At 39.2% G+C, this 23,808-nt stretch overlaps 2 protein-coding genes across 9 annotated transcripts in view; one reads left to right on the forward strand and one right to left on the reverse strand.

The window, feature by feature from the left end:
• ZXDC (ZXD family zinc finger C) overlaps nt 1–23,808 on the forward strand; it is a 50,186-nt gene that overhangs the window by 25,117 nt on the left and 1,261 nt on the right. The window contains exons 10-12 of one of the 2 annotated variants that reach the window (XR_004537323.1): nt 12,983–13,048; nt 13,182–13,343; nt 16,726–16,876. Coding sequence is in view for 1 of the 2 variants with exons in the window: in XM_033925811.1 (XP_033781702.1) it covers nt 12,983–13,048 (66 nt within the window). In the remaining variant the exon portion in view is untranslated. Of the gene's footprint in view, nt 1–12,982; nt 13,064–13,181; nt 13,344–16,725; nt 16,877–23,808 lie in introns of those variants that run through there. The other variant, XM_033925811.1, reaches the window with a different exon arrangement.
• The window catches only part of CFAP100 (cilia and flagella associated protein 100), a 34,027-nt gene that overhangs the window by 496 nt on the left and 9,723 nt on the right, over nt 1–23,808 (reverse strand). For 6 of the 7 annotated variants that reach the window (XM_033925819.1, XM_033925820.1, XM_033925817.1 and 3 more), the window contains 10 exons: nt 23,070–23,137; nt 20,082–20,245; nt 19,561–19,641; nt 17,870–18,063; nt 16,713–16,806; nt 15,237–15,303; nt 13,165–13,316; nt 3,647–3,782; nt 2,686–2,888; nt 871–964 (listed from right to left, as the gene is read on the reverse strand). In XM_033925819.1, the coding sequence (XP_033781710.1) occupies nt 871–964; nt 2,686–2,888; nt 3,647–3,782; nt 13,165–13,316; nt 15,237–15,303; nt 16,713–16,806; nt 17,870–18,063; nt 19,561–19,641; nt 20,082–20,245; nt 23,070–23,137 (1,253 nt within the window). The remainder of the gene's footprint in view (nt 1–870; nt 965–2,685; nt 2,889–3,646; nt 3,783–13,164; nt 13,317–15,236; nt 15,304–16,712; nt 16,807–17,869; nt 18,064–19,560; nt 19,642–20,081; nt 20,246–23,069; nt 23,138–23,808) is intronic. The other variant, XM_033925822.1, reaches the window with a different exon arrangement.

Consider the following 23,808-nt stretch of genomic DNA (forward strand, 5'->3'; position numbering starts at 1 on the left):
GGAAACCAGCCAGTGTCATTCTTTAATGTCTAACTCAACCTCAGTCCTTATTTATGTATTTTTTAAATGTATAGACTGCTTAAATATAAGCGGTATACATAAGAACGTACATAGTGTTAAAACAGACAACATCTAACTCAGGTTATAGCAATAAACAATAAGGGGCTCAAAATCACAATTTTAAAACGTCCAAAAACCAGCCTAAGTTGGCACTTGGATGTCCTAAGAGCAAACCAACTTTCTGGACATGCACCTATACTTCTAAATTGCTGTGTGTCCAGAAATCAAAGGGGCATATTAGGAAGTGTGTTATGGGTGGGCTTCAACCTGGACATACCCAGCCATAATCAAAGCTTTCCTAAAGGGAACTTAGATGCCGGCAGTTAGACCGGTTTGAATTGCATCTTAAGTTCTACAAAGGTGCCCAAACTGAAAAGTAGACCACTGGAGAATTTAAGGCATGAGCCACTCCTGCAAGGGTCATGACCCTCTCCCACCACACAAAGAGCAAAATCTCTCCCCCACCCAAAAAAAAAACCCGATAGGCTTCCATCAGCTGATTGTGGCAAAGGAATCTCCATCAGCTGAGACAGATTTGGGGATTCCTGGCAGCTCAGCTGATGGGGATTCTGATGCCTCTCCCGCTTATGTCACTTCCAGGTGCCATGCCTAGGAAGTGAGGTCAGAGGGAGAACCGACAGGGTCACGAGGAACACGTTGACTGCCACGAGCAACAACTTCAACTAGAAGTACAAGGAAAGTGAATGGAAAGGGGCAAGCAGGTTTGGGGGGACCTCCTACCCTCGCTATGCCACTAACCCCCCTCCCCCCCTATGATTGTGATCACTGCCAACTCTTGAGTCAAGTCACCGTTTTCTTTGTATCCGCTTGGGCTCTTTCCAAGGCACGACGCAGTCTCTCCTCTTGATGGATCTTTTGCTGTCTCATTTTCTCCTCCCTTAGCCTGGTTATAAAATGAAAAGAAGACAATACCCAGACAAAGTAGAGTGTATTTTTAAAAATAACTTTTCACTTCTGGTGCTATACCTAGAAAGCCAGACCCAAAAGCTGTTCCACATATTGCTTACTAGCTGTGACGCATGGCCGGTACCTGCTGCCTTGGACCAATGGCATCTTGAGGTTAAACCAATGTTCCGCAAACCTTTTGACTGGTGGCACACTAAACCCAGTGCCCCAGCCAGAAGGTTCCTGAAGTGCACGGACGTCGATGCGATGATGTCACGTGCATGCATGCACGGAGGCCTATCCGGCTGCAACTTTGGTGGGGGATCCTGGAGGAAAGTCATGGATGCCAGCTGCCTGCCTACAGGATGCGCCTCTCGCTGCAAGAGGCACATCCTATAAGCAGTCAACCAGCGCCTCTTCTCCTTACCGGGTCTCATCGGGACACACCTGGAATTTGCTGCGGCACACAATTTGTGATACATTGGGTTAAATTGTAAAAGTTATCCTTTGAAAGCTGTTTATGAGAGTTACTTACATCATTTTATTCTTCTTTCCAAACCAGCCCAGTGTTTGAGCACTGTTCTGTTCAAAGTGCCTCTCTTTTTTCCTATCTTCTCTTGCTTATACAGATATTTCATACTCGAAGACTTGAATAGAAATCCATGAGCTGTGTTTTCCCCACTTGTTGAAACCTGAACACCTTGGATTTTTCTATAGCTAATATTACAGAAGGGTCATTTAATAAGTCGTTTAAGGGCCCAAAGTTTAAAATGATTTAAATGACCAGTAGAACCAAAAATGCCTGGTTAGTGTCTAACAACCAACTTAGAGAAGTGTTCTCTTAGGCTTCTGCAGTTGGTGTCATGAATGTTGCTGTTTTCTGGGTCTTGCCGCGTCTGGGTAGGTAGAACCGACATTCCAGCCATCATGCTGTGGCTTTCTTCAGGATGTGCTGTGAGGCCTGCAGTTTGTGGCTGACCTGATTGAGAACAGGGAGGTCTGTTGGTCATGAATTTGAATTTTGGTGGGAAAGTTTGTTGGTTATAGCATACCCTGAAGAAAGCCACAGAATGACAGCTGGAACATCGGTTCTACCTACCCAGGCACGGCGAGACCTGGAAAACAGCAGCAATCAATTTAGAAGTATCAAGCATACTGTTTGGACATGGTGCGTGGTTAATAAAGCCTTTTTGGATACAGTTCTCTTCAGAACCATAGCAGAAGGGACACACGTGGTTGATCCTTACCTTTATCCCAGGACAAGCAGGCAGCATATTCTTAACGCATGGATGACGTCGCCGACAGAGCCCCGGTACGGACCTTTTTAACTAGAAAGTTCTAGTTGGCCGCACCGCGCATGCGCGAGTGCCTTCCCGCCCGACGGAGGAGAGCGTGGTCCCCAGTTTCTTCGTTTCCGCAGAGCGAAGAAGACGCATGTGTTTTCAACAGCGGTTGAAAAACTAATTTTTGCCTTCCCGCTCGCGTATTTCTTCACTTTTTTTCTTATTGGATTCCCTTTATTTTTGTTTAAAAAAAAAAACCAACTCATCGAGTTTTCTTTATTTTTTCAGGCCGGCCCTGTGAGACCTGGAAAACAGCAGCAGTCAACTTAGAAGTATCAAGCATACTGTTTGGACATGGTGCGTGGTTAATAAAGCCTTTTTGGATACAGTTCTCTTCAGAACCATAGCAGAAGGGACACACGTGGTTGATCCTTACCTTTTTCTTCGCTCCTTGTCCTTTAGTTTCTCTGCTAGTTCTAACTTCTCTGTCGGAATCAACTCAATCCTATCCAACAGGTCTTCCATTTGGTTCTCGATGTACATCAGCATTTGCAGAGTGGTTAAGCTGGCTTGGTCATCCCCAAGACAGGATTGATATACTTCTTTCACCTTTTTATGCAAAGCATCCAACATGATGTCCTATAGAAAGGGACAAATAGAACATTATTCACGGAAGTCTATTCTGGTTCATTGTTTTGAGCTGAATAAGGGAGAGGTGGCCTAGGGGGAGGTATCTTAAGCCAATAAAACAGTAAAAATGTAGTTTATGTGCAAAAGTTAAAAGAATTCATAGATTGTTAAACACCAGCAAGAGGGGGGGGAGTGGGGGACCTAAGAGAAGTCCGTTACAGAATTTTCTAGCTCTGTCGATAAAGTTCTTGGATCTTTTGTGAATAACCATTGTTGAGATGACCTCCTTAAAGCCACCTTGTCTGCGTTTTTCCTGATTGGCGGATTTTGTTCCGTTCCTTTTTTTTTTTTTTTGGGGGGGGGGAGAAGTGTAACAGTCAAACTATTCCCAGCCAGCAAGTCAGAGGCGCAGTGAGGGGAAGAGGTGGCCCTCCACCACCCTCTTCTCTGCTCCTGCTGCGCGCTCTTCCCTTCCCTCGTATCTCTTTAATGTTCATGGCACGAGCAGCAACCCCAAGCTGCTGCTTGCGCCAGCATTGGCTCTTCCTCTGACGTCGCTTCTTGGTGCTTGTCCAGGAAGTGATGGCAGAGGAAGAGCCAAAGCTGGCACAAGCAGCATCTTGGGGTTGTTGCTTGTGCTGTGAATGTTAAAGAGGTGCACGTATGTGGTCGTGGGGTGGGGTGAAAGGAGCGGAGGGTGGATAGGAAGATGGGTGCTGGCACCCCTCCCCCAACTGCGCCACTGCAGCAAGTGTATCCACCCGTACCTGATCCTCCTCCGAGTGCTGTTCAAAAGAAAAGACACGAGACTTGATCTGTAGTTCAGCTGATTTTTCCTCCTCCGCCTCGATAGATGCTGTAATTCGACTAATCAGCTCATTCAGCTGCTTGGTCTCTTTCGCCCTGAAACAGAGAGCATACCTGTAGGAGAACTCAGCAACAGCTGCCAGCAAATTTGATTTTATCTTTCTCTTGCCTTTCCCAAAGCGGGTTACAATATGGCACATACGGAATCAATATTGATACAAATCACTGGTCTGTTATTTTATACAAAAAATTATTCTATTCAAATATAAATGTAAATAAAGATAATATTGAGTTTATAAGTGTTCAGTGTCCAATCTCCTGCACTGAAGCCACAGCGAGATCATTTCAGGACCATCATAACACTTGTGTCCCTTTAGCTGGTTGGTACATATATACTTGTCTCTGTTGATGTTGCTTTAATGACCAAAGCTGGAACTAAACTCTCTAATGATCTCACTTATCTTTTTCATTCCAGCCATAGTGGTTATACAATGTGGCTCTTCAGGAAACCTCCACTTCATGTTAGTTTGTACATAATTAAACACATAGATAATCACTAAAATTTCAACACATACACAATAATGAAAGCAAACCATACATTTCTGCATCTCAATGGACACGTATTTGGTCTTGGAGAATGAGATGTACAGTGTCTGCATCTATGAGACAAACTTAGTTCTTTTTGTTACATAAAGCAGTTAGATTACAAAAGTTGGATAGCTCTAAAGTCTAATAGATGCTGGCATTGTAATCTGGAAGCAGGGCTCTAGATCATCTACTTTATTTTTGTCCCTGTATTATGGTCTTTTGGAAATCAATTTGGACCCAAATTAATTGCTTATTAGAAAACCATGTAGCTCTTATCATATGATACAATTTTATTTGGAATGTCCATGAGAAAAAAAGTCAAATTTCATCTAATAACAATAAACTTTTATTAATAATGACAGGAGTTGCCATTCAGCATATTACCAGAAATTGGAAAGACCTTTTGGTGGAATTCGTTATGCCATATATACAAAATGGAAAGGGCAATTGCCATACAAAAAGGAAATTTATAATAATTTCTTTCTTTTTTTTTTTTTATTTTTTTTTTTTTAAATTTTTATTTATAAGTTTTCCATTCTTACAATATTTGAATCATAATAAATATTATTAATTATTACATATCTAGTATATTATCATTAATAATTCATAGTATTTAAAATATAATATGATAAAGATTATACAATAACATAAAAATATAAATCCCTCCCCCTTTTTATATAACATGTTTCCAATAATTAATCAAATCCCACCCCAATCATATATAATTTTTATCATTGTGCTAAGAAAACTAATCATTAGAATAATTTGTCAATGGTTGCCAAATTTTCTTGAAATTAAGAAGATTCCCTTGTTGTAACGCTAATATTTTTTCCATTTTATAAATATGACAGACAGAATTCCACCAGAACGTATAATTTAATTTGTTATAATCTTTCCAATTTTGAGTAATTTGTTGCATGGCGACTCCTGTTAGTATTAGTAATAGCTTATTATTATTTGCAGTGCCAAATAATATGGTGTCATATGAGAGTCCTACATAATTCTCTAGTAACTTATTAATTTGGGGCCAAATTGAATTCCAAAATGCGTTTACACAGGGACAGAAAAAGATTAAATGATCTAACGTCCCTATTTCCAATTTACAATGCCAGCATCTATTAGATCTAGTACTATCTATTTTTTGCAGGCGCGTTGGGGTCCAGAACACTCTATGTAATAAGAACAACCATGTTTGATTCATAGATGCTGACTTTGTAGATCTTAATCTCCAGGACCAAAATCGTGGCCATTGAGACTCAGAAATTGTCTGACCAATCTCAATACTCCAAATATCCCTAAGACCTGTTTTCTTTTTTTTATTTAAAAATCCGTATATCAATTTGTACCATTTTGCGGCTTGGTGACCCAAAAAATCCGCCTGGAAACATAGAACCTGTAGACTATATTGATTATTTAGATTTTTCCATTCAGGGAACCCTACCTGAATGGCCTGCTTCAATTGCATCCATTTAAAATATTGTGTTTTATTTAATCCAAATTTATTTTGCAATTGTGAAAAACTAAGCAGTGATCCTTCTGATATGACATCATTCAATGTTCGTATTCCTGCATTTATCCATTGTTTCCAGACGATTTTAAATCCGCCAATTCTGATCCTGGAGTTTATCCATATTGATTGATTTAGAGATTTAGCAATAGGTTCTGGTGACAGATTACTGATGTATCTCAAAGTTTTCCAAGTGTCAAATAAAATTCTGTGGTCTTTGTATCTTTTAGGCATTGTTATAGTTATTAACTGTTCTGGATATAAAGGGAACAGGAGCCGCCATTCTAAATACAGCCAATCTGGTACATTTTCTAAAAGATCTGGGAGGATCCAATACATACCCTGTCTTAAAATATAGGCTTGATGATACCTATAAAAATTTGGAAAATTTACCCCCCCCTTCCATAATTGGTCTTTGTAATGATACTAAAGCGATTCTTGGTCTTTTCCCACACCAAACAAATTTTGTAAGAACATTGTTAAGTTTTTTATAAAATGACCCCTGAAAAAATATTGGAATCATACTCATTTGGTAACAAACCACAGGCAATATCATCATTTTAATTGTTTGAATTCTTCCCCACCAAGAAAGATGTAATGGATTCCATTGCTCACACATTTCTGTTATTTTTTTCAATAAAAGTTTTTCATTCTCTTTGACTGTATCTTCATTTGTATTTTTGATCATAATTCCTAAGTATTTTATTCCATCCTCTTTCCAAATAAATGAATATGGGTCAAATAATCCTTTGGTACAATGAACATTTATTGGGAGAATTTCAGATTTGTTCCAATTAATTTTATATCCAGAAAAAGTACCATATTTTTCTATTAAATTAAGTATATATGGAATAGTAGTTTCCGGTTCTCTTAAATATAATAATATATCATCTGCATATGCAGATAATTTAAATTCAAAACTGGTAAATGATATTCCCTTTATCTCCTTAGTTTTGTTTATTGCAATTAATAAAGGTTCTAGGACAATATCAAAAAGTAAAGGAGACAAAGGGCATCCTTGTCTAACTCCCCTATGCAAGTTAAATCTATTTGATAAATTATTGTTAATATATAATCTTGCTCCAGGAGAGCTATACAATGTCTGAATCATTTTAATAAAACCGGATCCTATACCAAACCATTGTAAAGCTTGGTATATAAAATTCCATTCCACTCTATCAAAGGCTTTTTCTGCATCTAAAGATATTAAAAAAGCTGGATCATTTATATTTTTTGCTAAATTTAATGAGTGGAATGCTAATCTAGTATTATTTGATGAATGTCTTTTAGCAATAAATCCTGTTTGATGTACATCAATAATGAAAGGAAGAGCTTTTGCCAATCTTAATGCTAATACTTTAGCCATTAATTTGTTATCCACATTCAATAATGAAATAGGCCTGTAATTTGAAACCAGAGTAGGATCTTTGTTTGGTTTTGGTAAGACTATAATTATCGATTCTGCCATAGTACCAGAAATATTTTCATTCTTTATTTGATATTGATACAAATTTAACAGATGTGGTAATATGATATTTTGGAAAAATTTATAAAATTCAACAGTATACCCATCTCCACCTGGAGCGGATCCAACTCTAAGAGACTTCAATGCTGTTTCTAACTCTTTTAAAGATATAGGTTCTTCTAAACTTCCTTTTATATGATCTGGAATATTTGGTCCAATATATGAATTTAAAAAAGTTAATCCGTCTTGTTCTTTATTTTTATAAGAATTGGAAGTGTATAATTCTTTATAAAAATCAAGAAATTGTGTTATAATATCTTTTGTGTTGGTATGTGTGTTACCTTGTGTATCTTTAATTGCAATAATCTTAGATTTTCTTTTCTTTACTTTAAGAAAATTTGCTAATAATTTCCCCGCTTTATTTGAATTTCCATAATATTGTACTTGTTTATTGAAAATGTCTTTCCTCACAATTTGAGAAGAAATTTCATTATATTTAACTTTTAATTTTAATATTTCTTGTAATGTATTATTTTCCCATTTCTCAATTAATTTATTTTCTAATAATTTAATTTGCTTTCCCATTTCAAGAAATTGTTTTTTTTTTTGTTTATTAATAAATGTTGAGTATGAAATAATATTTCCTCTCATAGTTGCTTTAAAAGCATCCCATAAGATCTCAGCATTAATAGTATCTGATTCATTAAATTGAAAGAATTCTTGCATTTTTATTTTAAAATCTTCAAGAAATTTTGAATCCGCTAGTAAATCATTATTAAATCTCCATATTGAATCAAAGTTTTCAACATCATAATTTTGAAGATTAATCCACACACCAGCATGATCTGAAATTATAATGGGATCAATTATTGCTTTTAGTACACGCTGCGCTATATTATTAGAAACAAATATATAATCAATTCGTGAAAAAGATTTATGGACCTGAGAACAAAAAGAAAATTCCTGTTCATTAAAATGAAGAATTCGCCATATATCTACTAAATCACAAGATAGTATCAAATTATCTAAGCCTAATGATTTCATAACTTTACTTGGTTTTTTATCCAAAATCGGATCCATTACAGCATTGAAATCCCCTGCTACTATTAAATTAGATGTAGCCAGTGGTAAAAGTAATTGTTGAATTTGTTTAAAAAACTCCATTTGATTCGTATTAGGAGCATATAAATTGAATAAATTCAGGGTTGTATTTCCCAGAACCATTTCGATATGTACCCATCTACCTAAGGGATCATAATTAATTAATTTAAAATCTGCATTACATTTTTTGTTTATTAGAACAGCCACTCCAGCTTTTTTCTTTAAAGCCGGTGCAAATAAACATTTAGAAATCCAACCTCCAGATAATTTTTTTGATTCAATTTCCGAAAGATGGGTCTCTTGAATGAAGTAAATGTCCGCATTTTGATTTTTAAGGAACGATAATAATTTCTTCTTCTTAATAGGATGATTTAAACCATTGACATTCAGCGAATACATTTTTATATCCATCTAATTAATAATTATATTTTAACCAATATTCTATGATAATTTACAAGATTAGTTCCTAGCACATTCAATAAAAATTTATCTCCTATCCCACCCATTATTTTCCCTCCCCCCCCCACCCATTATCATATTCTGATTTGGAACACGCATTGGTCATGCAAAACCTAAATCTCCATCCCTAGGCAACTAATAATTCATTATATTATTTAAAAACATATTTCTAAATTCAATACATTCTTTATACTTCCACCCTTATATAATTGAAAATTATATCCATTTAATCTATAAAATTTTATAAATTTACTGAGAATTATATATATTTGATTCATAAAATTAAATTCAATATCATGCATACATGTAATATAATACTCTTAATAAATAAACATATTACAAATATAGCTCTTATTCTCTATATATCTGTTATTCATCATGTAAATTAAATATATCCATTTTTATAAAAATATTAATATTAATAATAATGCATTTCAATCATTTTCATAGATCATCTTCATAATGAATTAATTTGAATGAATAATTGAATAAAATATACATTTTATATCAATAAATAAGTTTTATAATAAATTCCTATTTTATTAATTATCTACCAATCAATTACTTGATTCCTTATTTTTCCATAATAAGTTAATATGACTGAATAATTGAATTAAATAAAAATTTTATAATAGACACCTATTTTATTAGTTAATCCCTTCAATAATCAAATTATTTTCTTGTATATATTTCATAAAATTATTATCTTCTTACATAGAATTAAAATATTGTTTTTATAATAAATTAATATATTTCATTTTTAAGTCTTATTCTCAATATAACAATAACAAATTTTCCTTTCAATATTTTTAATGATAAATTCATTGTAAATCATTTCATTATTCATTAATCATAATAAGTTAATATGCTTATATAATTGAATAAATTCTCTATTTTGATTAAAATATGTATTTTATATAAATATTTTAGTTTTATAATTTATTTATTTATATTTTAATAATTAAAAATTTTTTTTTTTTTTTTTTCCACTAGTATTAATGAATGTGGATACTAATATTTTATTAATAATTAATTTAATAAAATAATATTATATTATTGCATCCACTATATCAATAAATTATCTTTCCAGTTAGTAACATTTCTTATGTCTTATTTTTTTTTTAATTAATAATCTTCTTTATTTTCCCTTTTTTCCATCTTCTTTCTTCTTTCTTCAGCTGAATTGTTCCTTTTATTCTGTTTTTTATGTAAACATAGGTTCTTCTTGTGTCAAAAATTCTTTCAGTTTTGCAGGGTCTTGAAAATATATGGATTTATTTCCACTGGATACTCTCATAGTGGATGGATAATATATTCCATATATGTAACCTTTTTCTTTCAACTGCTGTCTGTATGTGAGGAATTGTTTTCTTATGTTTGCTGTATATTTAGCAAAATCCGGAACTAAAATCAGTTTTGATCCTTTATAATTCAAGTTTTTATTTGCTTTTGCCATTTTTAATATTTCCTGAGCATGTTGGTACCTTAAAACCTTGAATATCAAAGGTCTTGGAGCAGCCTGGTTTACTGGCTTTCTTATGGGGATTCTGTGGGCTCTTTCTATTTCTAACGGCCATTTTGAATTGAGCTGAAGCAGTTTAGGTAAAAGATTTTCCAAGAATTGTACAGGATCTCCCCCTTCAATATTTTCAGCCAGCCCTAAAATTCTGATGTTCTTTCTTTTTCCTCGGTTTTCCATATCCACCAATTGATTTTTTAAAGCTGCTACTTCTTTTTTATCTTTATCATATTCTTGTGTGAAGGATTCAAATTTCTCCATTTTTTCTTCCATCACTGTCATTCTCAGTCTTTCGGTTTGGATCTCTTGTTTCATGTTGAGAAGTTCTTCTTTAACTTCAGAGATTTTATTGGCATTTTCAGTCAGCATCAGTTTTATTTTGAACAGTTCAGTCATAATATCGGACTTTTCAGTGAGTTCTTCAGTTTCCATCGGGAACGGCACACTCGATGGTGACAGGGGAGTTACTTTTGTTCTTTTTGCTGATATACCCGATGTTGAAGGTTTTTCAGCTTTTCCCTGCTTCATACTTGCCATTTCCGACGTTGTTTTATGTATTTTTAATAGCGATTAGACAAAGTGAAAGTTTTATTTTTTTTCCGTTTGTTGCCTGGATACGGGAGCGCTGCGGTTAGGCTGCCATATCGTGCGCGCTCCAAGCCACGCCCCAATTTATAATAATTTCAATAAAATTTGGGGACCATTGATAACATATTGTAATGAGTAGATACCTTTTACACTAAAGTATAATTAAAATAATGGGGAAGGGGGATATCTTAATATATTATTGGTTTAATAATTATTTTGAACACATTACATGTATGATATGTATGATTTACAAATTTTGTGGAAAGGGAGGGTATGGGGGGATTAAAATATGCATTGAAATAATAATAAATAATTTTCAAGTGATGTATATTGTACACTTGATGTAAGATGGAAAAAAAAAAGAAAGCAAACAGCATAAAATCTCAAAGAACAGGTGACTAGCTCCTATATTTCATCATACAACTTGATTTATTCACTTGACATACCGCTTAGCACAAATAATTAAAGTGGTTTATAAAAAAATCATCAATATACATCATTACATAAGATTTGCCACTGCTGCGTCAGACCAGCAGTCCGTTCAACAGTGCCCTATTTGAGTCTAGCCTTACCTTTCCAGCAGGAACTTATCCAATCTTGTCTTGAATTCCTGCAGGGTGCTTTCCCCTATAACAGCCAGGTTTCTACCACTCTCTGAGTGAAGAAGAACTTCCTTACGTTTGTACAGAATCTTTTCCTTTCTAACTTGAGCGAGTGCCATCTCGTTCTCGTCACCTTGGAGAGGGTGAACAATCTCTCTTTCTTTACTAAATCATTTCCCTTCAATATCTTGAATGTTTCAATCATGTCCCCTCTCAGTCTCAGAAGAGGCCCAGTTTCTCTAGCCTCTCGTACAGCAACTCCCCCAGTCCCTTAACCATTTTCATTGCTCTTCTCTGGACCCTTTTGAGTAGTACAGCAATTATCATTAATAGTAAAGATAAAAATCTAGTGTTGCACACATCAACTAACTGAGAAAAGCCAGGTTTTAATAGCTTTGTGAAAACTAAGCTACTGTATATACTCGAATAAAAGACAATTTGAATATAAGTTGAGATGCTCTTTTTCCCCAAAAAAAGGAGGAAAAAAGGTTGACTTGAATATAAGCCAGGGGGTTTTAATATTCATGTGCCCTGCCAGGCTCTGCACCCAGCCCCCCCTCTCTCCTTGCCTTGAAAGGTTTGCCACCCTGTCCCCCTTCCCTCTCAGCTAGGCTCTTCACCTTGTCCCATCTCCCTGCTCTGTACCCTGTCCCCCCTCTCTCCTGATGTCCTGCAGGCCTCTACCAAGCCTGCTGTATGACCTGGTGGTCTAGTGGTAGGCAGGGACAGGAGAGTTAATGAATTTTCAAAGCCTTAAAAACTAAAGAGTATTTTACATAATTCTTCTGTTTAACATTTTTTATTAATTTTTTCATATAACAACAAGTGTATCATAAAAATTCATACAATTACCTTAAGTATACACTTGATATCTCTATAACATATTGTACATACAACATATCTGTAAAGCTCAACCATTATCGAAGTGGCATGATCTTTTTTTTTTTTCTTCAAAAACAAGACAAGCATCCATATTCTAAACCAATTGCAATCTTTTCATGCTCATTTGAGTAATTCCTTGAAAATGAATTACAGTAGTCTAATAATCTACTTCTAATCAAAGCATGAACTCTCTTAATCAGATTGCCTTGGTTCATAAAAGGTTTTAACTGGCAAATTAAACACAGTTGATAAAAACAAGATTTAACAGCTTTATTAATTTGTATTTGAAAATTAATTTGGTTGTCAAAAGGAAAACTCAAGGAAGTGAGACTGTCTTTTAACAATAAAGGTTTATCCTGAATAGAGGGAACTGTTGACAGAGAATGAATTTTTTTTCTGCATATCTGTGGGGGGAAAGAAGCAACAATCCATGGGACAGTACTATACTGACTGCTGGAAAATTCAGCTGCTCTTTCATTACACATGGCAAGACTATCAAAATTAATTCACATTCATCTGACAGTCTGATTAGCGGAGCACCCTTCCTGCTTTATTGTACATTGAATTCTTTTCTCTGTTTTTCAGGCCACTGAACAAGATTCATGCAGTTTATACAGGGTTTCCCCTGGAGACGTCACCAGCATGCAATGAGTAAGCTAGGTTAAGTTATATAGACACATTAGGACCCCTGTAGTGTTCCAGTATAATTAACACCAGCACCGGTGCAATACTAGCCACACAGTTGCAGTCTTTTGACTAACACTTACATTCTTTCTTTTGCGAGAACCAAATCATGTTTGAGCTCTTCTAAGGCCTCCTCTGTGTCCTGAGAATTCTGGATCAATGAAAGGTTCTGTTCCTCCAACTCGGTGAAAATTTTCATCAGCTGCTGTGGGTCAGTGAAATACAGAACAGGCTCCTGGGGAAAGAACAGACAAGATGTTACGTATGTTATGGTTCTTGTTAGCTTAAACTAATCCTTTATATGTCATTATAGGACACATTTGAGAAGGTTCAGCGAGAGGGGTCTTCATGCGTTCAGGGCAGGACATGTACAATTTCCATAGTATTTTACAAAATATGCAGGGTCTGGGCGTGTATGTTTTTTCACATTCTATAAGCTGCTCTGATCCCTCTCCCCTGTACCTTTAATTAGATGGCTGACTGGAGGGATGCCTACTCCCTCTGGCCAGCTGGCCTGCCTCTTTCAAAATGGGCCTTCCCCTCCCCGGTGCATCCTGGGATGCACAAGGGGAGGGGCCCGTGGCTCTGATTGGCCAAGGTTGATTAAGGCCCCCCACCATAGGAGCCTAAGGCCCCTCATGAGGATTGTGCAAAACCCTGCTATTAAGATTATTTGTGGTGCTAAGAAATACCATCCTGTCTCACTTTGGTTACCCGTTGAACATAGAATTAGTTATAAAATCTTACTTTTAACCTTTACAACACGTTTAAATAATCAACTGGAGTTCATTAATAGACTTTTAATTCCTTATAATTCTTTAAAATCGCTTCGCCCAGTGTCGTCATACCTTCATTAAAATTAACACGTTGCATTCCAGTAATTTTGCTGTCACTGGCCCTACTCTCTGGAATTCACTGCCCAATCATTTGCGCAGTGAATCCAAAATAAACAATTCAAATCAAAATTAAAAACATTTTTGTTCCAGGATGCCTTTGGACAATAACTGTCCTCTTAAGGACAAAAACAAATTTTATCACTTTTTACCCTAACCTATTGTTCTTTCCTTTTTTTGTTTTGCTTTTTCTTTCACGATTGTAGTTCTTCCCTTTCTTATGTGTTTTACTAAGTCACTTTGGTTTTGTCTAGTATCCCTGATTTTTAATCTGTTTTTATGTAAATTTTATATTGTACACCGCTTAGAAACCTGATTAAGCGGTTTAAAAATTTTTTAATAAACTTGATTGGAGCATTTACCTCACTGATCTGCAGTAGAAATCTCTACCGCAGCTTTGTAACAGGAGCCCTAAATTATTTTGTCATAATTTTAAGCCACTTCTAAAATGGTAAAATGGCATTAAAAAAAAGTTACAGGAAACCAAATGCTTCTCTTCCCCCACCCAAAATAAAGAATCAGAGCCACTGTTAACCATATTATGACGAACAGTACTGTAGGAATCCATGCAACGGGTCCGTATTTGGTACTTGTGCACTCTGAAGGCAGAACACACAGCCCCCTCAACGGTAATTCTTTCATGCAATGCTTTAGAAACTAAAACGAAACATTGCAGCTATTCCAAGCACTTCATCTTTCCTGAGAGTTGCACATGAAGTCTGTCTGCTAAACGAGAGTCTATACTTCTCCCTCCCTATTCGTGGAGGTTAGGAGGCAGAGCCAGACTGCGAATAGGGAAAATTTGCAAAGAACTTTTGGGCTGGCTCTGACCCACCCCCGGACCTTACCTGGTGGTCTAGTGGTGACGCATAGTCATGCTGTGAGTTTTTGTAGTCTCGTGAGACCACAGGAACTCACAGCACGGCTCTGCACGGGGCAGGAGTGTAGGAAGATTGCGTCGCTGCTAAACCACCAGGTAAGATCCATGCTCCTGGGGCTGCTGCTTGCCTCCTCCACCTCCGATTGCCCCCCTCTGCCTCCAATTATCTCCTCCTCCGATCACCTCCCTCCTTGCCCTGATCCGAGTCCTGGGGCCAGTTTTTTTTTTTTTTTTTAATGCGGGCTGCCCACAAGAGATTCTCAGGGTGGAAACCTGGGGAAAAAAACGTGAATAATCGAAACCGCAAACGTCGAAACCACGAATAGGGAGAGGGGAAGTGTAATACATAAAAGAAAGGAAAGAGTAGGGAAACATGACCAACCTCGTCCTCATCCGGTAATGCACGCAGGTCGTTCTGCATCCGTCCCATTTGATAGGAAGATTCACTTCTGTTATGATTAAAAGAAATGCACATCTTGGTCTGATGATTGAGGAACACGGTGTACAAGAGTGACCTTCCGCCACTGTCTACAGTACCCACATTGACTTGATTTTGCATCTCTATACAATAAATCCAGCAGGGAAGGATAGATTATATCCAGGCTTTTGTTTGCTCATTAACAGGCTCTGGGTCATTGCCATAGGTATCATCAATGGCGTAGTAAGTGGTGGAGGGTGCCACCCCCATGCCATGCTAGTGCCCTCCCTTCCCCACACCCTATACCTCTTTAAAAAATCTTCACCAGCATGAACAACTACTCTAGCTTGCTGCTTGCACCAGCCTGGCTCCCTCTGAAATCACTTCCAGGTTGCAGGGCCAGGAAGTGACTCCAGAGAAGCTGCTCCTGCTGGCAAAGATTTAAGGAGGTATAGGGGTGGGAAGAGAGGGTGTGAGTGTGGTGGAGGGGGGGGAAGGGTGGAGAGGAGGGTGTGGGGGGGTACCTCCTCCACCTCAACCACCCCAGGCACCTCCTACCTTCGCTACACCACTGGGCATCATTGTAACAAATTTTTATTTGAAATTAAAGGATTTGAAAGAAATGCAGACATGGTCAAAATTGAACATTCCAGCTCATGCAGTATGGAGGAATTTTACAAGTTTATATAGTGTATATGTGGGAATATATACCCCTTAGGCAGTGGAACGCTTTTTTGTTTGGGGGGGGGCCCAAAAGCTCCACCCAGCAGGATCCTGTAGCACAACCTCTCCCTCCTGCTCCCGACTCCTCCCCCAATGTAATTTTAAGTCTTCGGGCAGCTGCCGTGCAGTGTCAACGAGCAGACCTGCCCTGGAAGTGTTCATTCTGCAGCAATGCTTGTTGATGCTGTGTGACAGCTGCCCAAAGACTTAAAATTACAGTGTGGGGGGGGGAAGTCGGGAGCTGGAAAGAGAGGTTGGAACGGGGTGTGACTCAGGTGGAACTGGGGGGGGGGGGGCGAGGCCATGGGTCCGGATTTTAGGATCATAAAATCTGGTAAGTCTATGCTAGTATATTCTCAGTCACTATGGAATTCCACCCCAGGTTATTTAAGAGAAGAATCAATCTTAAACCACTTCAAGTCAAAATTAAAAAAACTTTTTTATTTAATGACGCATTTGGAACATAACTGTCCTTTTTAGGACAACAGGAAGATCTATCCCCCCCCCACACACACACACAATTTTGTTTTTCCCTCTTTGTTCTTTACCTTCAAAGACTGTAGTTCTTTCCCATATTCCAGATGTTTCCTTACGTCATGTCATCTGTATTTTGTCAATTTTGATTAGGCGGTTTATCAAATTTTAAAGAAACTTGGAACTAAGTAGTACATGAAAGTAGTGTGCAAAGCTTTTAATGCGAGCTCCTGTGTCACTTACATTCTTTTACTAGGCATAATTTTGGAAATACTTCGTCTTATGGAGGCGGAGTCCCAGCGTTGCAAGGGATGAATTGAAGTCCTGCTCTCTACAGCTGGAACAGATAACAATGAAGTTATCACACCAGGCGGTGCCAAATTCTATGTACCCACACCTAAAAAAAGGTATGTGTACCTTTCCTAAAATTGCGCTTAGCGTTGGTGTGCAACGCATAACTTAGGCATAGGCACATCAGGCATATTCTATAACAATACACCCAGATATGTCCCTGACCTGCTGAGCCACACCTGCTTTTCAAATTCGTGCAATGCAATTGGCGCACACGCTACAGAATCACACATTCTGAATTGTGCGTGTAAGTGCACATAGACTGGATATGTACACAGTTCTAAGTACCATATACAGAATTTGGGGGGTTCTGTGTATAACCCATAAAATTGGAGGGTTAAAGCTATGGGTGAGGTTTCACTCCAACAAGCCTTGTGACCATGGAGAATGTATGACTGACGCCTCAGGTAACCACTTGGCTTGTAAACTCTTCCAGGGAGAAGCCTACCTAATGGAAGACAGGGGCACAAGATGCTTTGCCTTCCTTTTTTCATAAATTTTATCCCATTAATTTTTCTTATACAGTATATCACCCGCAGGCCTGAAGACGATTACAGTCAGGTACAAAACACATTTGTTTGCCCCTCAATGGGCGTTTGTACCCGAGGTAATGAAGGGTTAACAGACTTGCCCGAGATCAGGAGCAGCAGCAGCAGCAGAAGGCTTTGAAACAGACTCCCCTGATTCTCAGCCCCCACTTCACTAGTTCAACTACGTCTCCCTCCATGTCCTCTTCATGCAATCACCACCACATCTGTGAAGACGCCTTTTCTAACGTTTCTCCTGAGTTTTAAGCCACAGGAGAATGAACATATAAAGAAACTAAAACTGATATAGGCAAAGTAGAGTACAATTCATAAACAGTTTGGAGCAGTGGGAAGTAAGGGGGGGAGGGGGGGTCCCTCAAAATACAGCAGATGCTAGACTGAATTGTATTCTACAGAGGGTTTGAAGTATTTCTGAACCTCTGAATGCTGATTTCACAGCAATCCATATTTATCCGAGCTTAAATAATACAATGATTCCCCCCTCCCCCCCAGAGTTCTTACATCTCCCTCCAGAAGAGGATGACTTGGTAAGTTTCGGTTCCAAGTGACCCTTCTCTTTCCCTGAAGATTGAGTCGATTTAACTTCCTTCAATTTCTTCTTGTGTTTTTCTTGCCACTCCGGTGGTGACAGTTTGAAGAGGAATTCTTGGTACAATATGTATTCCTGCAGAATTTCTTCATGTCTGCTTATGTCACTGTGAAGGATGAGATTACAGCAGAAAATCTATACAGACACGATTACTTCCAGTGCTGCTGTATTCCTCAGTGTAGGAAAACTCAGACATGTCCTCTTTTTAGAGGACTGTCCAGTCTCCTGGACGAACTTTCCAAAACCTTGCATTTTTCTGGGTTTTGGAAAGCCCCGATGAGCTCCATCTGCATCCGAGGGCCTCTGAGCATGCTCAGATGATGTTACATACATCCACACATGCTCCAGGCCCTCCAGACAAGGCTGGAGCTCATCCAGAAGAAGAGAAGAGGCACTGGGACAGGAAGGCCTGCCATTTTGAAGAGATGGGCCTGCTGACCAGTGGGAGCAGGCATCCCTTCAGCCAGCCATCATAATAAGGGAGAGGTGGCAAGGGGTTGTTGGAGGCATGGGGGGGAAGGTGTTGGGGGGGCATTACTTGGTGATGGGAGGGAGTGGGCATCTCTCCCACTTCTGGAGGGGGGTGTCATAGTGGACGTTGAGGGGACATCTATCCTGCCAGGGGGTGGAGGGGTGGTGCATTGTTTGGTGGTGGGAGGGAGTGGGCATCTCTCCTGCTGAGGGGGGCGTTGCTTGGCGGCAGGAGGGAGTGGGCATCTCTCCCCCTGCTGTGAGGGGGGGGTTGCTTGACTTCGGAAGCAGGAGGGAGTGGGCATGTCTCCGGCTGATCTTCATAAGATCATACGAATTGCCCAGTGGCCAACCCAGGTCCCAAGTACCTAGATCCCAAGCAGCAAAACAGATTCTATGCTGTAAGCGGTGTATTTCCTCAAGCTATCTCAATAATGGTCAATGAACTTCCCTTTTAGGAAATTATCCAAACCTGTTTTAAATCCCGACAAGGCTCGCCATTTTGATGAGTTGGGCTTGCATTCCTCTGGCCGGCCTTTGTAAACAATGTAGGGCGGGGGGGTCATCAGAGGCATGGGGTGGGGACGTCGGGGGTGTGGCAGTGGGAGGGAGTGAGCATCTCTCCCATTGCTGGGGTAGAGTGTCAGGAGTTTTGCTTTATGGCAACGGTGGGTATGTCTGTGGGGTGTCAGGGGGTTTGCTTGATGGCAGCAGAGGGAGGGAGTGGGTATTTCTCCTATTGCTGGGGGGGGGGTCACTTGATGGCAGTGGCAGGAGGGAGTGGGCATCCCTCCTGCTGATCTTTGATTTGAGGACTCTTTTTATTTGTAGTGACCCTCCACCAACCTCATTTCCCTGCATGTTTTTCGCCTTTTTCAAATCATTACAGTAGTGGCTGCGACAATGGCTGGTTGGATTTTACCACAAACATTTGAGAATCTTCCCCTAAGTTTTTCATCCCATCCTACTCTGCTGAAAAAAATAACTAATATAAAACAGAATGAACGGAAGCAGTTTCCACATTTTCCAAACAATCTGTAGATCCTCAGAACCCTGAATCTAAGTCTCCTTTCCATTTCTGAGACAACCCTGTAGATATAACACGGCAGAGCAACTAGTTCATTCTCTTTACCTTTTAATGCTCATCACTTGGGCTGACAACTTTCTTATTTCTGCCACTTTATCCATCTTCAGCTTAGTTTCTTTATCAGCACTAGAGGAGAAAATTCACAGGCAACACAGGACAGCTTGTCACCTCCCAAATCAGATTAAAATGATTAAATATTTTGACACCCACCAAATCTATCATCACAAACTATAAACTTATATTGCCTCGTCCCCTTCTACTTTCCAATCCACCTCTCCTTGTTCCTCCATCTCCCCCACTTCCGTCACTGCTTTTCATGTCTCACTTATATATTTTTAATATTGTCATCTTTTGTGCACATCCAACTGAAAAGATTGTCACAAAATGTATTAAGTTATTCCAATAAAAAAAGCAGCACTTTTTTTTTATTTCTTATTTATTCCCTTTAAAGTGGACTAATATGGCTACCACACTACTTTACAAAAGGACATTTCTGATCAGGAATTGTCTTTATAAAATTATTTCCCATGTGCCAACCTCTAATATGTCGCCATCTGAGGTCTTACATTTTTATGGCATCCACAGAACATCGATCATTTTCCTTCAGGAACTCATCAAACGTAGATGCATCTTCTTCAAGGAACTGCTCAGCCTTTTCCAGCTTTGTCTCTTCGTTAACTGCTGTCGTTTCCATCTGCTGAATCTCATTTCGTTTTACGAACAGCGCATACTGAAACACATCGCTCATGTCAAAGAGGACCAGTTAACAGCCAACCCTATCAGTGCAGTGATGCTCTCCTGCTTTGCTGAAGCACGTTTTCCTAATTCTCAGCCAGGTACAGCATTAAAGCTCCGATGCTCAAAAGTCTCCATTAAAATCCTGTGCGCCACTGTAGTGGCAGTAAATTTTCAGATTTCTGAACGACGAGCGATGGTTATAAAACTTCACATGCAAATGAGGTTCAGGGAAATTCATGGCAAATCCTTCAGATCAATCGCTGGAAAAAGCGGCTGACACATGCACAGATAGTTCACAAAAAGAGGCATAAAAGTGCGCATGCGTCAGGAAAAGCTATGCCATAGGCACACATGAGAGCTACCAACAAACCGTGTACACGTGAAAATGCAAGATATACAGTATATGCTTTTCTATACTGCTTTGGTGGGACATATGCAATTGGCGGCCCCAGACCTGCTGGTATGCACTTTTGATGAACACTTATGAGATGCGCTTTTAACACACGCATATATTACACTTCTCCCTCCATATTCGCGGGGGTTAGAGGCAAAGCCGGCCTGTGAATACCAAAAAAATTGCAAATAACTTTAGGGCCGATTCTGACCCACCCCCGCCTCCCGGACCTCTCCACTGTACTTACTTTTTAAAGCCTAGTGGTCTAGTGGTGAAGCGGGGCAGGAGCGATCTTCCTACACGTCTGCCCTGTGAAGAGTCGGGAACAAAAATGGCTGCATTGAGTTCCCGCAAGACCATGGGAGCTCACCACAGTTATTTTTGTTCCCAGTTCTGCACAGGGCAGGAGCATAGGAAGATCGCTCCTGCCCCGCTTCACCGCTAGACCACCAGGTTTTAAAAAGCAATTAAATGAAGAGTTCCGGAAGGTGGGGGTGGGTCACCCAGACGAAAACCACGAATAACCGAAGTCACAAGTTCCGAACCTGTGAATATGGAAGGGGGATGTGTATATGTTGACCCCCCAACCCTATAAAAGATGAATGTATCCCATATATATTATTTTTTTTTTTAGCTTCTACCTCTCATGCAATCGGCAGCCACAGACCTGCCGACACACTTTTAATGAATGCACATGAGACGCAGCTTTAACACATATGCCTGAGATGTGCTTTTAAGACATATGTATATTGTGTTCAGTGCTACCAGCACTTCTAGACCTGTCGGTAATATTGGAGCATTAAAGGTTGGCACTTTATTTCGTGCATGGGCATTGCTCTAAAGTGCTCATTTTAATATTAATGAGCCCATTGTACTACATTTCCATAGTATTCTTGGAGGCTGCTATGAGGCACAGAAAGACCGCACAGTTATTTTGTGCATCAGAAACTAAAATGCTTGTATGCAAAATCAGTTAGAACTGGTTTAGCCTCGAACGTTAATGGCATGGTAAGTTTTGAGCATCGGGGCCTCATTCCCTTGGTTACCTCTGTCAGAGGTGTTGGGAAGATTTTCTTCCTCTGTACAACCAAATACTGAAAACAATTAACCAGCCAAAGTCAGACATATCCCTGTGTAACATTACCTATTTTAAAAATATTTGGGGTAACGGACATAACATGGACAAGGAATAGGTAGGGTTTGCAGCTAGTGCATTATGATTCTTCAAATAATAGAAAAAACCTAATCTAATCTTCTATCAAATTAACCAAGGATAAAATTATGTTGTATTGGGAGCAGTGAACACTTCTGGAACATATAACATTTTAATTGGAATATAGGAGACCTCAGAATGTGTTGCGAGTACAGATGAGGCCAAATAACTTGATCACAGTGCTCAAGATACACCCGTCTGTGGACCCTATTTACACTCCACACAATCATAGGGATCCTAAGTGCAATAGACACGTTTGATCCCATCAATACCGTAGGTCATAAATCATCAATAATTATGTGTGTGTGTGTGTTAGCATTCACTGTCCACAATAAAACCACCCCAAAACATGCTCCAATCAAGTCTAAGCAGCCCCAAAATTCAAAAATCAATATAAAACATTCCAGGTGATAACCACCCTTAACTTTGAGATGAATACAGTTCCGTATTCCTCTTCAAATGGAACTAACAGGTTCTACAAAACTCCATTTCCCAGAAACTCTCCTTCGTCAAGAACCCACTAACTTTACTAATTGCTCCCTTACAAAATCAACTCCCATGTAGTTCTTAAGATGGCTTCAGTGGCATAGTAAGGTGGGACAAGGGGGTAGACGGCCCTGGGTCCGTCTTTGCAGGAGACGCCTCTGCTTCTCTCCACGCCCCCTTCCCCCTGCATACCTCTTTGAATATTCGCCGGCGTGAGCAGCGTCTTCCACTTGCAGCGTGTGCTAGCCTTGGTTCCCTTCTGATGTCACGGGACCAGGATGCGACATCAGAAGGGAGCCGAGGCCAGCACAAGCAGCGGGTGGAAGATGCCAACCTCCCTCGCTAAGCCACTGGATGGTGCCCGCCCATAATGTATTGATTTTTTATATTGGGGATGCTTAGACTTGCAGCATCTCTTTTTAAATGTTTTTATCATTTGCGCAGGCCGTTTTCGGTGCATACTTCCCATGGACTCATTGGCCACAAAATTCAATGGTAGACTGCATTTGGCCCATCTCTGTTCTAAAAGGTCCCCAGTGCTAAATGGCGGAAATAGCGTTAGGAAAGCATTTGTCATTTCACAAACGACACTTTCTGTCTTCTGGAGTCTGCAGTGACATACAAAATCTACATGCCCTTAACTCACCCAGAAACTGCTTTTGTGGGCTATTTCAGTGCCTCTCTTAATTGATAAGACATGCCATTGAAAGGAAGGAAGAATACCTGAAGAAGAAACATTTCTCTCTTTTTCTTGGTGTATTCAAGCAGGGATTCTTTCTCCAGAGGGCTAGCTGTAATGAACAAGGAAACATCAGTAACATATCTGCGACTGCACATTTCGGGACAGAAGCATCATTTCTCAATCATAGAGGCCTTCAACACCCACTTAAATCATTTTGCATCTCGATCTCTATTTTGGAATTGTATTACTGTTTTATCTGATTGCTATTTTTGTATTATTTTATTTTCAACCTATTACCATATATACTTGAATATAAACTTACCTGAACATAGACCACAGGAACACATGAGATTGCAGCAGAAACTCATGGCAGCCATTTTTGATTGCGGCTCTCATGGGGCAGGAGCGTAGGAAGATCGCTCTTGCCCCACTTCATCGCTAGACCACCAGGGCTTTAAAGGTAAGGTCTAGAGGGGTCAGTGAGGCAGGAGGGAGGCGCAGTGGTTTAGAGTCAGCCGGGACAGGACACAAGGAAGATCGCTTACTGTACACTGGGCAAAAGCACCCCAGACTTATCTGAATACGAACCCAGTTTGTTGGGAACTGACAGGGGTGTATTTTAAACCAGCTGGTTACATCATTTCAAATCATAACCACTTGCTTATGACATCACAATGCATTTCAGAATGGATTGTGAGGTCACAAAAGAGAAGCTTATGAGATCAGCTTATATTTAGAAGGACGTGCTTGCACATAAGCAAGAAATGAAACAATTCTCTG

The sequence above is a fragment of the Geotrypetes seraphini genome, chromosome 17, assembly GCF_902459505.1.
Source record: "Geotrypetes seraphini chromosome 17, aGeoSer1.1, whole genome shotgun sequence".
Lineage (NCBI taxonomy): Eukaryota > Metazoa > Chordata > Amphibia > Gymnophiona > Dermophiidae > Geotrypetes > Geotrypetes seraphini.